Source organism: Helianthus annuus, chromosome 9, assembly GCF_002127325.2.
Source record: "Helianthus annuus cultivar XRQ/B chromosome 9, HanXRQr2.0-SUNRISE, whole genome shotgun sequence".
NCBI classification, from domain to species: Eukaryota; Viridiplantae; Streptophyta; class Magnoliopsida; order Asterales; family Asteraceae; genus Helianthus; species Helianthus annuus.
The window spans coordinates 140,591,006-140,606,983 of NC_035441.2; the positions used below are offsets into that span (position 1 = coordinate 140,591,006).

A 15,978-nucleotide genomic window follows, 5' to 3' on the forward strand; every position below is an offset into this window, starting at 1 on the left:
GCTAGAACCTTAATCACATCTCGCAGTCACCGTTGTTGTTGGATATGGTGAAACCATAAATCACAAAGTTCTGAAAACCCTAGATCTAGAAGTCGCCATTGATGGCATTGGGTGTGGGTATGGTGGGGGTGGCTGTGGCAGTGGCAGTGGTGGTGGTTGGTAATTTCTTGTTATAGGTTTCATGAATTACTAAATGATTTGATATACTGCATCTCTTTTTTTCTTGGTCAATGATAGACATTTCAATGGTTTATAATTTGATAAACTCATTTAAAAGGTCTGCATAATTGCTTGAGAGTAAAGGAGGTGCTTTTCTTTGCCTCGAAGTTGTAGGTGGGGAGAAAGAAAAGAGAAGGGGTGTTTCGCATTGTCATGGTTACTTCATGGAAGAGATAGTGTGAATGTATAGATGGCTAGTTATTTGGTTGTGTTTGTGTACCATATCACATGTTAAAAAAAATCAAATTGTTTTGATTAAATGGATTTTAAATAGGGTGCTTATTGTTGTAACAGGTGAATTGACATAAATACCCTTCATGTGAGGGGCACATGATCGCTCTTTAACTAAGTAAATGGATGGGGTTAATGATAGGGGCTAAAAGGGTTAGAAAACATGACGTTGGGGTCTCAAATGTTAAAAGATTCATTAATAGGCTTATAAGGTTAGTGGAACAACCAAAAGGGCCAAAATCGTAATTTCTCATTTTCTTTTAAAAAATAATATATAAAAATGATGGATGATTGGATAGGTAAGATCGAGGGTCCACCATCTCTACCTCTTTCCTCTTCTCTTAGGCCATGTGTACTGGTAGATCCCCATAGTGGGGGGTTATGTGACAAGTGACAATTGTGTAAGAAAAGGGGTTATGAGGCTTCATATAACTATAGTGTATAGTAGGGGTATATATGTATGGGGCTTTATATATATATATGTATGTATATATATGTGTGTGTGAGTGGGGAAGGAAGAGTAGTATATACATGTGTGAGAGAAAAATAGGTGTGTCGCCGTGAAAATTTTTGGGAGGAGGAGGGAGAGCCCGCACATAGCGCCGGCCGTAATGGTGTTCACCGGCACCATGGGGTGTTATGTGAGGATGAGGCGCCATATACGGCCCCATTACAGGTGGATTTATGCGGTGAAAACTACCACAATTCACTACCCTCTAAGGGGGGAAGAGATACTCAAGGGTAGTGCCTTTGTCCCAACGTCATATCAAATTTCTTATAAAGTACTCATTAACCATAAGATACTGGCGCCGCCTTACACTTATCATAAACTTTTTTTAAGAGTAATAAAGTCAAATGTTCCAACCAATCAAAACTCACCAACCAATCCCAAGGTCAACACCCACCTCGAACAACAACATTGTCATGCGGGTACACCTTTAGGCTGAACCAACCCGTCTTGCCTACCTTTGTGGGTGGCGACGGTGTTCTAGCATGGGTTCGAAGCTAGGAGGGGCTTACCCGCTAGTGCCCCGTCCCCCCTAAGAGCACCCTATTTACCGGTGGTGGTATACCTGCAAGGATACCCTTACCCTGTTAGCACTACCCTTGAATGGCCCGAGTACCCTAATAACGAGTTAACTATATACACTATAGAAGGTTAAATGATTTAGTAAGTTTCAAAAATAACAACTTTACACAATAGACCATCAAAAACAGTAGAAAGTCTCTCAGTTATATTTAGGTATATTGAAATACACGTATATGACTATAGGTTAAAGTTCAGGATACAAAACAGTTGTTCAAAACACACAATTTCCCGAAAAGTTCAGGTTAAAGTAGACGTCTTTTTGACGTAAAACTATTCTTTTAGCACTTTAAATGCAAGTTGATATCATATGATCAAAATAAATTATCCCAGTCTAACTTCTTTGGTACATCTGGAATGCAATTCATCAAATTGAAACAATATAAGATGTAATCAATTATTTTTTCCTAAAGTTCGTACAACATGCATTATAAAAAAGGTAACACTTTATTACACATTTATACCTAATAAATCAGTAGCTTATTGCATCACGTGTCATAATTTAGGAGCTCAAATTTTTTCCACTGTTTCTCTTAGTTCACCCATCCGTATGTTGTATTTTGTTAATTATAAAAGATAATTAAATATTTACTTATACATAATTTCGATCATATATTATCTCAACACAATGTTTTATGGTTCCAAAATCTTCATTACTAAGGGGATACGGAGTGGGGCGGCAAAGGGGATCGGCAAAGGGTTTTGCCGCGCGGGAACACCGCCGCCTACCCTTTGTCGCTCGGTGTTAATGTCGATCGAGGACCAAATGCCGCTCGGGAAAGATGATTCAAACGCCTATATAGCCGTTGACATTAATAAAAAAATCAATTTTTAACTTTATAAATTAAACAAATTCATTTCCATTTTCACCAAACAAACTCAACCTCCATATTCACTACATTTCACACTCAATCTTTCAAATCTTTTCAAAAAAATGGAAGGCTCAAACAAATGTGAAGGCAAGAAAAAAATGTAGGGTCCGGTTCGAATGTGAGGGCTCAAGATAAACGCGGTGGTTCGGGTGGTTTCTAGTGTGCCGTTTCATCCCCAACTTGGGTTTGCGAATCAAACCCAACCTCCATTTTTTTTAACCAACCCATGCATCCAAATTTCGGTTATGATAGTCAACCCCTCCAAAATTGGATGCAACATGGTCCGACGATGGTTCGACCCGGTTATTATGATAACTCCCTAGAAGCCCAAAATGCTTTTAACCCGTTTGCTTTTCAAACCCCAAGCTCACAATCACCGAGAGCTTTTCAAACCCCAAGTTCACAATCACCGAGAGACATACAAGATGACTCCGATGAAGAATTCGTGTCGGACATCTCAAGAGCAACATTATGATGAGGATGAAGATGTTGCGGTTCAAGAAAACCCCGTGAAACAAAATGAAGCCGCACCGGAAAGAAGAGGAAAAACGAAACGGGAAAATTGGACGCCTAAACAAGAAGAGGCGTTGGCAAAGGTTTATGTTCATTGCACTTTGAATAAAAAGAAAGGCGGATGGTTTTTGGAAGTAAGTTCTAAACCACTTCAATCAAACGGTCGGAGGAAGTAATCAAACCCACCATCAAGTTTGATCAAAATGGCTCGCGATGCAAACAAAATTGAACACATTCAACGATTTATATCATCAAGCGGTATACTTTATTATTTATATACGGTTTATTTTTTAATGAAGTATTTGGATTAAGTTGTTGATAATTTATTATTTTATGATCGTTTACGTCCTAGCGGGAGTGACGATGCTTTTGTAATGAAGCAAGTGCTAAAGGATTACAAAAGCAAAGAAGGATATGACTTTGCTCATATTGCGGCTTGGGAGGTTGTTAGAACAAATCAAAAGTGGTCGCCGGTACCCTTGTTGGGTGAAGAAAGCTCCGGCTCGAGTCAAAAAAGAAAGTCTTCGGATTCGGGAAATTATAGAGCGGATACACCGAATGTCGAAGTCTCGAGCGGATTCGGTATTCCCGACATAAACGAGGATCCCTCGCCAAGACGACAAAAGAGAAAGGAGAAAAAGGACAAAGGTCCGTCTTCAAGATACAAAGATCCAAGAGATATAACCGGTAGATTCGAAGAATACAAGGCTATGAAAAAAGAGTTAATGGATATTAAACGATACGAGAAGAAAAATACTTGACCTTGGCGGATGAGCAACGAGAGGCGTTGCGACAAACAATGTACGACAAGGATTTGGAGACGTTTAATCGGCCTACTGACAATGTTCACCCTTCGATGTTGGAAATCACACTCGCTAGAAAACGTGAGATCGCAAAAAAATATGGATGGCCTTGTAATTTTTAGTTTTTTTAAACTTAGATTTTAATGTAATGCTTTTTTTTCATGGCAAATTGGAAAATAATAATCCCACCATTGTGAAATTGGCCAATAATAATCCCAAGTCAGGAATTAGCTAATAATAATCCCACCTCGTCCATTTTTGGAAAATAATGATCCACAGTCACTAAACGACAAAAGTGATACGTCAGCATTTGGAGTATAATTTTCCAAAAATGGAAGAGGTGGGATTATTATTGGCTAATTCCTGACTTGGGATTATTATTGGCCAATTTCACAATGGTGGGATTATTATTTTCCAATTTGCCTTTTTTCATTTATAAAAGTTTGATGTTTTTTTCCATTTTATCTTAAATTAAAAAAAAACAAAAAATAAAAAAAAAAAAAGTTTACCACTTCAGCAAGTGTAACAACACTTTTCAGCATAGTTTAAACACTTTTCACTGATTGACGTGACACACTCTGATTGGTTGATTTTTAATTTTACCACTCTCAAGTGATTAACCACTCCTTATACCCTAACTATTTACTATTTCATTTATTTAACTAGTGTAATACACGAGTTTATAGTTTCTAATTTATATTTATATTTATATTTAAAGAATATTACTTATAGAAAGAAAAAATATATCTGGTATGGTACTAAACTTTTAAAATAACGCAAGAGCATCTGTTTGTTGGAGACTCAATCAACCTAATCATTACATATTATCCTTAATTTTTATATTTATGCATTTTCTCAACTCATAAGAATACATTAAAAAATGAATTATACCTAAACGCGTTAACGATACAATTTAGAATGTTAAACAAATGATAAGTTTAATTTGAATATAGAATTTAATTGGACACATGAATTTCCTATTACAAACTCTTTCTTCAAAACAACAAAATCATGGGATATGGTTAGAACCTTAACCTTGCAAAAGGTAGAGGCTTGTCAATGTTTTCTTTCGTTTCTTGCACTAGCTTGCTTGCTATAGATTTAGATGGGCAATCACCGAGACAATGTAAAGGAGAGTCGTGCCGATTAGAACCGATAAACTCGACGTGCCACAAATTAAGGCTATTGTTTTTGTATACTCGTGTTGTTTTTTGTGTTTCCTTACGTAACTTGAGTCGTAGTCCCATCCGCACGGCCTACATTTCCTCTCCAATATATCTTTTTTCCTTATCACTTCAATCCGGTCCTTCAAAATCTCCATATTCGAATCAACAAGATTACTCGATCTCCCTATCAAGAAATATGAAATAACGATGTTTTAATACATTGTACATGACTAATCATAACTTTTCCTTTAACCTGTTCTCACGGTTATAAAAAAATATCAACGTGATAAAAAATCATGTTCTTCAAGAAACTCGAACTTACCCTCGTCCCCTAAGCTCCGAGCTCTAATCTCTAACCATGAACGTACTCTATGCTCCGCTCGAACCGGGTGAACCACCACTGCACACCCGAAAGAAGGCAGCATCGTTGACATCTTTTTTATTGACTGATGTTGGGTAATTGTATGTTTTTGAATGTTGTCCAATTTATGAAGTGTGTTTATATAGTTCAAATGACGTATGTATGAATGCATATTCAATTAAATTCGAAAGTGTGAGACGGACAAAACACGGTTCAAGTCATCGGATTCGTGCGTGACATGACATATGTTCTGAAGCTGTCAATGTACGTACAACTCGGTTTGCCAACAATTTGAGCTGTCTGTCTACGGTCGATTGCAACAATAAACATTCTTTCGGTTTTATGAAATTTAAAACATATATTTTTTAGACTCTTTTATTTTATTTATCAAGTTTTTTTTGAACGGCTAATTTGGATACTGGAGTATCATCGTGCCACCACCCGATCCTATCCGTCTATAGTAGTCAATAATGTCTATACACCAATTCAGGAGCAAACCCAATAAATATGAGAAAAAAAACCCCTGGTAGGAATCGAACCAAGGACCTAATGGTCCCTAAGCCTTATTTATGAAGTTTTGTAAATTTAATTGATATGTTTGATGGCAATTATTGTCAGGGTAACTTATTTTTCCTTTACCGATGAGGTGGTGGTCCATTGGCAAAGACAAAATCTTTAAACACCTTGGGAGAGAGAGGTCTTGGGTTCAAGTCCCACAGACGAAGGAAATAAGACTGTGGGGTGTGGGGCGTGGGTTTGGGCGGCGGTTTGGGTTAAACGCCGGCTACTCCACCACGGGCAGGCGTTGGGTATGGTGTTGCCCCTTTGGCTTGGGGATTGAGCCTGGCGGGAGGGGGGGGGGGTGACATGGCTGGCTTTGGTTGGTTGGTTCGATCTAGCCGTTGCCAAACCAAAAAAATAGGCCACGCCAAGCTAAGCCACGCCACACCCCTAGTTTTTTAGTATAACCTTGTGGATCTCACCCTCGCCACGTGTCGAGCAATGCTCCCAACTCAAGCACCTCCACACCCCATAGTCTAAGAGAAATTTTTCGTTATGGTACGCCAGGTTTAATATGTAAAAAAATGTATATATATTTTTTTCAAGGTACAATATTGTCAAGACAAGAAAAAAAATTAAAATACCAAATTTATTAAACCATGTGTAGTGGTACATATGAATAATACCCCCATCTTTTGGCGTTTTGCGTCATGCGACAGTCCAGCAGCAATGGGGTATTATGGGGCGTTTTTCTAAAATGGGTGTACTGGGGAAGGATGTGGACATTGTGGGGCATTGTGTTAAAAAAGGTGTAATAGAATTAAATAAAAAAAACCATCAAAAAAATGTTATTGGACAAACCCCAGCATAGAAACCGGTGATTGGCCAAAACCATTGAAGCAAGGTGTGGAAAAAAGAACGCCAAAAGCATTTTTTTTAATAAAAACACCCAAGGGCGATCTAGGGGTACGGGTGGTCTTAATATAGTGAAACACAAGCAATATTAAGATTGAACACATAATAATCCAAATTCAATACACCCTAAGGGTGTAAGGGGTGCTCACCTAAGAGGTGAGTCCCCTCTCTTACGTCCAACCAATCCTCATGTGCCACGTCAACTCCCCTCTTAAACTCCCCTAACACCCTAAATTGATGGCGGCACTCCCCTCTTAGGTGACTTGGTTTTTATTAAAAAAAAAAAAAGAAAAAAAGAAAGGTTTTGATTGGTCCACTCATCCTCTCTCCTCCCCCTCTCTTCGGTGAACCCCCACCGGTTTCACTCCCTCTCTCTACCTCACCGCTATGTTGGCGGTACCACCACTCTCGGTGGATCTACTCCCCGCATGGGGTTCCCGCTTACACCCCGAACCCCCTAAGCAAATCTGAACATGAGATATGCTTGAGTTCATAAAAGATGTTCAGCCAACATGTTTGACACGTAGGCTGTGAACTCTACAGTTAATCATGTTTGGGTGGGAGTAATCCAAGGGTGGGTGACCTCTTGTGAAGTCTCACTCAGACAACGAAAATCAAATTTATAACTCTTGTGGGCGAAATGAACAATATTGACTGGTATAATACGTCTGATGTTAAACCACCACTTCTGTCACAGCCATACCCCTTACAATTCGGGTGTTACCTGAACTATGTCTAAATTTGACAGTTTGATATAACTTTTATAGATGAATTTTGTTTGAAAACGAAAGCAAATGTTGATCTAACTAGAAAAAACAAAGTGAAAACACTAAGAACATAACATTTTTTTGTAAATGAATTGCTTATAAAATAACGAAACAAACGTAATATAATAATCTATTGATGATCCTGGAGCTTCAATGCTCTATGCTCGTTTACATGCTCCATGATCCGTCAAACATCATCCTAAAAGATTCATAATTAACACTTAAAAGAACGTAAAATTAACTTTACAATGCTCTATGATCCGTCATCATATATGAAGAAGTCAATGGATATGAACAATGTGCAAATGAGTATCTGCTTCTGGGAGATTGTTCTCTTCGTCTGACAGATCATGATCCTACCCAATTAAATCTCATATTTAGAACTAAACAGACTTCCACTTTATAAAAAAAATTCAAATCTACACATTTCAAATTAAATTGTTAACCTGGACTTGTTGGCGACGTCGAACCGAAGCAAAAGCTCTAACCATGATATACAATGACAGCAGCACACCAACGCTTCTTAACATGATAAACTGCATCAAAATCAAAAAAAAAAAAAATAATAAATTAAAAAATATATAGCAAAAAAAAAGAACTGGTTGAGCAACGTTTCATGTTACCGTGAACGTGGTAACAGTGTATCCTCGTGTTCCATTGATGATGATCGGTAGAGTGTGGCGCAATACGAGAAGAGTCATAAACTGCAATTGAATTATACATAAAAAAAAAAACTACATTTTGATGGGATTTCGGTGTTTAGCGGATGAATTAATATTGAGATTACATACAATTATAGCAACTACACGGCAACAAATCAAACTTTTGGAGCTAAGAGTGATATACTCATCAAAGTCGGGTTCATAATCACCAGCATAACCCATTGATGAAACCCGCAAACTGTATAGATCCCGGCTGGAAATCTCCCAATTACCCCTGAAGCACGAAATGAAAAGAAATGTGAATATATTCATAGCTGCAGTCTAGAAAAAAATGTACATAGATGAAAATCATTAAGGTCAAAACGACACCTGAAATTCATTGGAATACCATCACAATGGAATAACGGAGGTGGTGATGTATATCCGGGCTTGAATGGCTGAAACTCGAAGAAAAACAAAAATATAGAATATTAATCATATAGCAGTAAAGATAAATCAGTTTGATTCAAATGACAGAATGAAATCTTTTAAACTTTCTTTAATTAATAACTAAAACGTTTGTTGGTTGAGGACAAACCTGGAGGCAAATTTCACATATGGTGTTTCCCTTCTCGTTGCACCACCTTTGAACACATTTGCGATGGGCATACTGAAAACATATTGAACTAAACAAAGTGAGTTATTGATACGACAAGAATTGCAGTGCTCATATTTGGCACAACCAAATAAAAGCAAGTGGGTTGGAAAAAAAAAGCCAACTAAATTAAAACGGAAATAACTTTTGATTTGCCTGGAGTTACAGGGCCCATAAAACATGGACAAAAACAGCAAAACCGGCTGCGGGTGGACGTTGTGAGAAACGACATAGGCACAACCATGGTTGCAAAAGTCGCTAGGCGCTCCCTAGTCGGTTGACCGGGGAGTTGAGAGTACTCGGATATGTTAAATTATAAAGAAATTATTTTTCGGAAATTAAATATATGTCAAATATAATACGTGAAAATGATATTCATTCTTTAATATGATCAGCGTAGAAATTATGTTTTATTTTTCTTTAAGCCAAACTCTGCCCGAGTTGACCTACTATATCCGATTCTGGCCGAGGTTGACCGTGTTTGATCGATTCCGAGTAATTAGGCGGAGTTGAAGAAAGTCGCCTCCGAGTAATCCCCGGGTACTACTCGGGGAGTACCCGCACAACTCTCGGAACCAGAACCCTCATAAAGTCGTGAGTCGTGAAATTTATAAATTCATAAGTATATAATTTCAAGTCTAAAAATGCGGAAACTGATCTAAACTTTAGGTGGGAACAGTTATGATCTCTTCCTGATTTCTTGAAATGGCTTAAACTGTTCCGGCTTCGAAATAATAGGTTCGTATCAGTTATCAAGTTTCCCTTAAAAGAGTTTCCCCTTTGTTATTCAAGCTTCCGCTTTTAGTCATTTATTGAAAAACTACTAAGACTATATGGAGTGGGAGGGCATGAAGATGGGGTATTAAGCGCCATGTGGCAGCCACGTCAGCAAGGGGGCGTGGTAAAAAAAGCACGGAGTGGGAGGGGTGTGAAAGTGGCGTTTTAAAAAAAAAATAATAATAAATAAATAAACATCAACCAGTTAAAACACACCCAAGATCCACCCAACAATCAAGAGCCTCCACCTCACAACCCAAATGCCCCCCACGCCAGGGGAAAATACTCTGACCTCACCACCACGCCACCCCACGGGGCGGTGTTCCCAGCGTGGAGAGGCCACCACGCCACTTTTCCACGCCCACTCCGTGTGGTTTAAAGAGTCAAACCCGTGGCCTTATGTTCAAAAGGATGAAACCTCTATTATTGTTCCTAATTTGAGTTCCTTGTATGATTCAACAATTTCAAGGGATATATCATTTCTGAAAACAACTTTAAGAGTAAAATGCACGGATAGTCCCTGTGCTTTGGTGAAATTTCACCTTTAGTCCCCAACTTTTCGAAATTACACTCTTAGTCCCTGTGGTTTGACAAGTTGTTACTCGGATAGTCCCCAAAGCGGATGAAGGTTACTCGGATAGTCCTTGTGGTTTGACAAGTTGTTACTCGGATAGTCCCTGTGGTTTGACAAGTTGTTACTTGGATAGTCCTTGTCATTTCACACCCACTTAACTAGAAAAACTAACCTCCATCCGCTTTGGGGACTATCCGAGTAACAACTTGTCAAACCACAGGGAGTAAGAGTGTAATTTTGAAAAGTTGAGGACTAAAGGTGAAATTTCACCAAACCACAGGGACTATCCGTGCATTTTACTCCAACTTTAATGAAGTAAGATTAAGAACAAAAACCTTCAAGCTGCCACAACAAGCACACGGTGTCTCCATGTTCGAGTCTTCATCTTCCTCATGGCAGATCCTGCATTCTGCAAATTTCTTTGGTACCGACTCGAAACTAACATCCATCCTATCAGCACAAACATCAGTAACCACTTCTTCTGCAGAACCCGATATACTTATACTCTCAATAGCAGCCTCATGAGATGATTCAGTGTCCAAACAATCAACCAGCAACACACATTGATCCCCCATTCAACCTCAGTTTTACACAACAATATTCTTCTATAAAAAAATTAAACAATTCAAAATTCGATACCGGACAATCCTAGCAAACTCTTTCTGCACCCTTTCCTTTATCTTTATAAATCTGTGGATTTAATTAACAAAAAGATGTCATCTTGCCAGCAATTTCATTAATACAAAATCAAGTACTCAACTTTATACAAAAAACAATACAAACATTAAAACAAAATCCTTTATTTTTATAAATCTGTGGGTTTAATTAATAAAAAGATGTCATCTTGCCAGCATTTTCATTAATACATGATCATGTGCTCAACTTTATATAATTAAACAACACAAACATTCAAACAAAATTCAGGGAATTTAATAAAATAAGAACATGAACATAAAGAACAGTAACCTTGGGAATTAAAAAGAATTAGTGAAGAAAGAACAATTAGGAGAAAGAAAACTCACAAAGATTTAAAGGAAATTGGTGGGTGAAGCAAACGATAAAGTTGTGTTGTGCAATCTTTTTGTTGCCCAGAGATTAGGGTTTGTTGAGGATTGAAGCAAGCGGTTGAGTGGCTTGTATACAAGGATTGATTTTGTTTTGCGATGAAATGTTTGTGTTTATAGAAGAACAGTAAAACCCTAATGTGGATATGGGGAATTGAAGGGGGAAGAAGAAGAGGATTTTCTCTCCCATCAACATCACCATCATCGCCATGACTCCACGTTCAATCATTCTGTTTTCCCGTTACAGAAAAGTGGGCCCCCTACTTTTGAATCATGCGTACAGATCGAACTACCTCAAATAACCGTTTTTTCCATTTAATATCCTAATTTTTTTAACGTCTTTAACATAATCAATCCTGAGCATTTTCGGAGCACCAACTGTACAAACAGAGTAATCCAAGATTAACCTGAGTCGATCACCGATTTCAGGGAAAACCCAGTAACCCACCCGCCCGTAGGCACACACGACAGTGAAATTATCAGTAAAACTCGTTTGGCTCAAGGATTCAACACAGGTTTCCCTGGGTCTCCCATCATTGTCAACCAGTGTCTCACTCTGCACCAAGTGAGAGTTGAACCTGCAGCTCTCAAGAGAAATCCAGGCCCTCCAATACTTGATCTAGAGATCATTGGCCGAATAGCCTATTTAATTCAATGGTTGCTGAATACAATTTAGAGAAAAATGCAATTTGCGTCCCTGTGGTTTGTGTGAAACATCAACCTAAGCCCCTAAATTCATTTTTTGGTTTTTTGAGCCCCTGAGCTTATGAATTCATAACACTTTGAGTCCCTTCGTCAGTGTGCCGTCAGTTTGACTGTTTGAGCCAGGGGTAAGACCGTCTTTTGGCATATATTAATAACACTTTGCGTCCCTATGGTATGAGTGAAATATCAACCTGAGCCCCTAAATTCTTTTCTTGCTTTTTTGTTAAGAAATCAATGATTTAATAATCAACACCACCATATCTCATCGCTCTCTTTATCCCACCACCATCGTGTGGCCACCACCTTCATTCCTTTAACCTTGAGCAACCAACACCACCATCTCCAAAAGCACCACAACCTTCATCTCCGACAAACCACTAACACTGGGTGGTGCTGACTGTTTGAGGGTAAGTGTGAAGGATAATTGTTGAACGATCTGGGAAAAAAATGATGATGACTAAATATTTAGAAGATTTTGATGGTGTTATTTATGGCAATTTTATATTCCATGATAATTACTTTTCACGCATACTTACTTTATTGTATTTGAAAATAAGGTCTGTGGTTCAGACTTGGATCCCATTTACCACCCAGATTCATAAGAAAATAAAATAAAACATTTGACCACGAGGGACTCGAACAGGGTCGTCTATAGGAAGAAGCAACATCACAATAAGTAGGCCTGGATTGTCTTTTTTTTGTTTTAAAGCTGAAACAAAAAAATATTTGAACCAATTGTTCACTTTGTCTTCTTCCCCGTTAAGAACCCTAGAACTGCTATCTTATAATAATCCAAAATTCGATTTCTATAATCATAGTTAGAAATTAAGATGTTGGGTCTTTTGATAATAAGATGAAGACGAGTATGTTACTCCAAGAATTACCTTGAATCTGTGCGCTCGGGGGAGCTCCCAACCATCACCGTAGTCAACAGTCTCAAACACCGGAGTAATAGCTCAATGCTTGTCAGACACCGGAGTAATAGCTCAATGCTTATTGAAACCTATGAAAGAACTTTGCAGTGTTCACATTTGCTTCTTGCACATACGAGAGAAGGATTTGTTTAGAGAGAGAGAGAGAAATGATTGTTTTTGTTTATATGTATTAAATTAGGGCTTAATAAAGTTATTTGGGGTTTTTATAAGGGAAGAGATGACAAAAGACGGCCTTACCCCTGGCTCAAACAGTCAAACAAACGGCAGTGTGACAGAAGGACTCAAACTGTTATGAATTTATAAGGTTAGGGGCTCAAAAAACCAAAAAAATGAATTTAGGGGCTTAGGTTGATGTTTGGCACATACCACAGGGACACAAATTGCATTTTTCTCTACAATTTATTTTGAGTTACATGTGTGGTTGATGCTTGTCGTTTGTAGAAATTGCAAAGATATTTTTTTTAACGGCCCACGAATCCTTCAAATAGGCTACTAGCGAAATTCATCACATCGGGATACAAGGGCGGATCTTAGAAGGCTTGTGCCCGGGCCACGGCCCTGGCACGTTTTTCGGCCAGAAGTGCTAATTTTCGCGGTTCAATCAAAAATTTTTATACCTATTATATTTTGCACGGCCATGTTTTTAGTGCCCGTGGCTTTCGGCCCTGGGACGTTCAACGGGCAAGATCCGCCACTGTCGGGATACACTCGTCTCCGAACTGGGGAAAACCCTCACCTATGGCAGAAGCCCGTGAACACTCGCCCAAAGGCACGACAGTGCGGTGAGGTAAAACTCATTCAGTTCAAGGATCGAACTAGCGATCGCCGCCTACTCGCCTAGTCTCCCATCATCACCAGGTGCCGCTGAAAACGAATGGGGAGAAGCAGGAATTGAACTTGGGTCTCTTGGAAACCTAAGTCTCTCCCGTACCACTTCACCACAGGCTCATTGGCGAAATTGCAGAGATTCTAAGGCTTTAATAATTCTCGTTTGTAGAAATTGCAGAGTATCTAAGACTTTAGTAATTAAAGTATTGGTTTCAGTGGTTGCAATTTTTGCACTTAGTGGTCCTTATCATTAAGTCATGTTAAGTTTCATAGTCTTTTTTTTAAAGGAAAATTTTATTAGAAAACACTAACCCACGGAACAGGACGGTCACACAAGACACAAGAACTCTACATAAATATAAAATTACACCACTCGGTGACCTAGCTTTTATTCGTTCAAATAAAAAAATGAGTGACTAAAACAAAAACTGTGAAGACATTGATGGCAAAAATGAAATTACTCTTCTAGAATAGTTGTACATGACGAGACGCTGATAATATTTATATATTACTGGACTTGAAAAATGATTTATTTTAATAATCTGTTTAGTCAAATGATGAATCTTCCCTTATGATCATTTGTTGCGATAATTTTAACTTTTAAACATGGCAATTGGCATGCCTCATCATCTCATCCATTTTCCAATACATATTACACCAAGTTGCCTACCAAAAAATAGTGAGAAATATGGCCTTGCTCATTATGAGTATGTATGGTAGCATGATGGGCAAAGCATAGGGTCATAACTCATAAGTAGATGCTAAATATTAGACCTGGCAAACGGGTCAGGTCGGGTCAGATCGGGTCATGGGTCAAAACGGGTTCGGGTCGAAACGGGTTCGGGTCAAAACGGGTCAATTAAAAAAGGTAGACCTGGCAAACGGGTCGGGTCGGGTCAGATCGGGTCATGGGTCAAAACGGGTTCGGGTCGAAACGGGTTCGGGTCAAAACGGGTCAATTAAAAAAGGGGTTGTTTTGGTTCGGGTCAAAATGGGTTCGGGTCGGAACGGGTTCGGGTCAGAACGGGTTTCGGGTCGGGTCGGATCGGGTTGGTTAAAAAATGTTTTTTTTAAAGTGATTGTACACCAAGGATGTTAACGGGCTATACAGTGGAGAAGTTGTTCATTTTTACCCTTTGAATCAACACTGGTATATTATTATATTATCATTTCTGGACACTGGGATTATATAATAATATAGTGAGCAACAACAAATCCTTCGATCTCCATGCTAACTGATACCGACCGGGTTTCGGGTTGGGGTCAGAACGGGTTTCAGGTCGGGTACGGGTTGTAGCGGTTCGCGTCGAAACCGGTTCGATTCAAAACGGTTCGCGTCGAAACGGTTTGCGTCGAAACGGTTCGCGTCGAAACGGTACGGGTCGAAACGGTTCGCGTCGAAACGGTACGGGTCGAAACGGTTCGAGTCGAAAGGGTACTGGTCGAAACTGTTCGCGTCGAAACGGTTCGATTCGAAACGGTTCGCGTCGAACCAGTACGGGTCGAAACGGTTCGCGTCGAAACGGTACTGGTCGAAACGGTTCACGTCGAAACGTTTTGATTCGAAACGGTTCGCGTCGAAACGGTTCGCGTCGAAACGGTTCGCGTCGAAACGGTTCGATTCGAAACGGTACGGGTCGAAACGGTTCGCGTCGAAACGGTACGCGTCGAAACGGTTCGATTCGAAACGGTACGGGTGAAAACGGTTCGCGTCGAAATGGTACGCGTCGAAACGGTTCTCGTTGAAACGGTTCGCGTCCAGTGCAGAAACCCGTGTCGGTCCGAAACCCGACCCGAATCGACCCCGTTCCGATCCAAAACATGCGTCGTGCCGAAACCCGTCTCGGCCCGAAACTCATTTTGAACTGAACCCGTTCCGATCCAAAACCCGTTTTGTGCCGTAACCCGTCTCGTGCGGATACTTGTGCCGGCTCGAAACCCATTCCGATCCGAAACCTGCCCCGTTTCTTTAAGAGACTAACCCACATCGACCCATTTCTTTAATGTTGTCGACCCGTTTTGACCCGAAAATAACAAAAGGAAATTTCAAGTGACCCATTGTGACCCATTTAATTAAAATATCTTACCCAAACCAACCCATATAATTTTAAAAGCAACCCAAACCGACCCACTTGAAAGGCCTTGGGTCAAGATTCCCCCCTCTACTAAATATATACTAGGGCTGACATGGTGAGAGACTTAAGAGTTGCCATGTGATACCCTCGGTAAATCTTACATTTTGTTCTATTCACAAGAGAGATGTTAGGCTATAAGAATTGTCCAGCCTCAAATATTACCAACACATTTTTGGTACACTGGTTGCGGATGAGATGAGAGCTCTACAATATAATGTACTTGACTGGG

At 39.4% G+C, this 15,978-nt stretch overlaps 2 protein-coding genes across 3 annotated transcripts; both read right to left on the reverse strand.

Annotated features, from left to right (window-relative positions):
• Nucleotides 1–4,567: 4,567 nt before the first annotated feature.
• Nucleotides 4,568–5,351, reverse strand: LOC118482136. The gene is made up of 2 exons (XM_035977649.1): nucleotides 5,214–5,351; nucleotides 4,568–5,075 (listed from the first exon to the last, which is right to left on the reverse strand). Exons 1-2 carry the CDS (start codon nucleotides 5,323–5,325, stop codon nucleotides 4,819–4,821), a joined length of 369 nt encoding a protein of 122 aa, XP_035833542.1. The 5' UTR covers nucleotides 5,326–5,351; the 3' UTR covers nucleotides 4,568–4,818.
• Nucleotides 5,352–7,502: 2,151 nt separating this feature from the next.
• LOC110878968 lies at nucleotides 7,503–12,957 on the reverse strand. 2 transcript variants are annotated; one of them, XM_022127369.2, is made up of 9 exons: nucleotides 12,736–12,957; nucleotides 11,105–12,287; nucleotides 10,418–10,772; nucleotides 8,675–8,746; nucleotides 8,467–8,534; nucleotides 8,227–8,371; nucleotides 8,059–8,139; nucleotides 7,882–7,971; nucleotides 7,503–7,791 (listed from the first exon to the last, which is right to left on the reverse strand). In XM_022127369.2, the coding sequence occupies exons 3-9, from the start codon at nucleotides 10,655–10,657 to the stop codon at nucleotides 7,717–7,719; spliced, it is 771 nt and encodes a 256-aa protein (XP_021983061.1). In that variant the 5' UTR covers nucleotides 10,658–10,772; nucleotides 11,105–12,287; nucleotides 12,736–12,957; the 3' UTR covers nucleotides 7,503–7,716. The 2 variants fall into 2 exon arrangements, with proteins under 2 accessions (XP_021983061.1, XP_021983062.1); XM_022127370.2 differs by lacking the exon at nucleotides 11,105–12,287 and having other exon boundaries at nucleotides 12,736–12,956.
• Nucleotides 12,958–15,978: the final 3,021 nt, after the last annotated feature.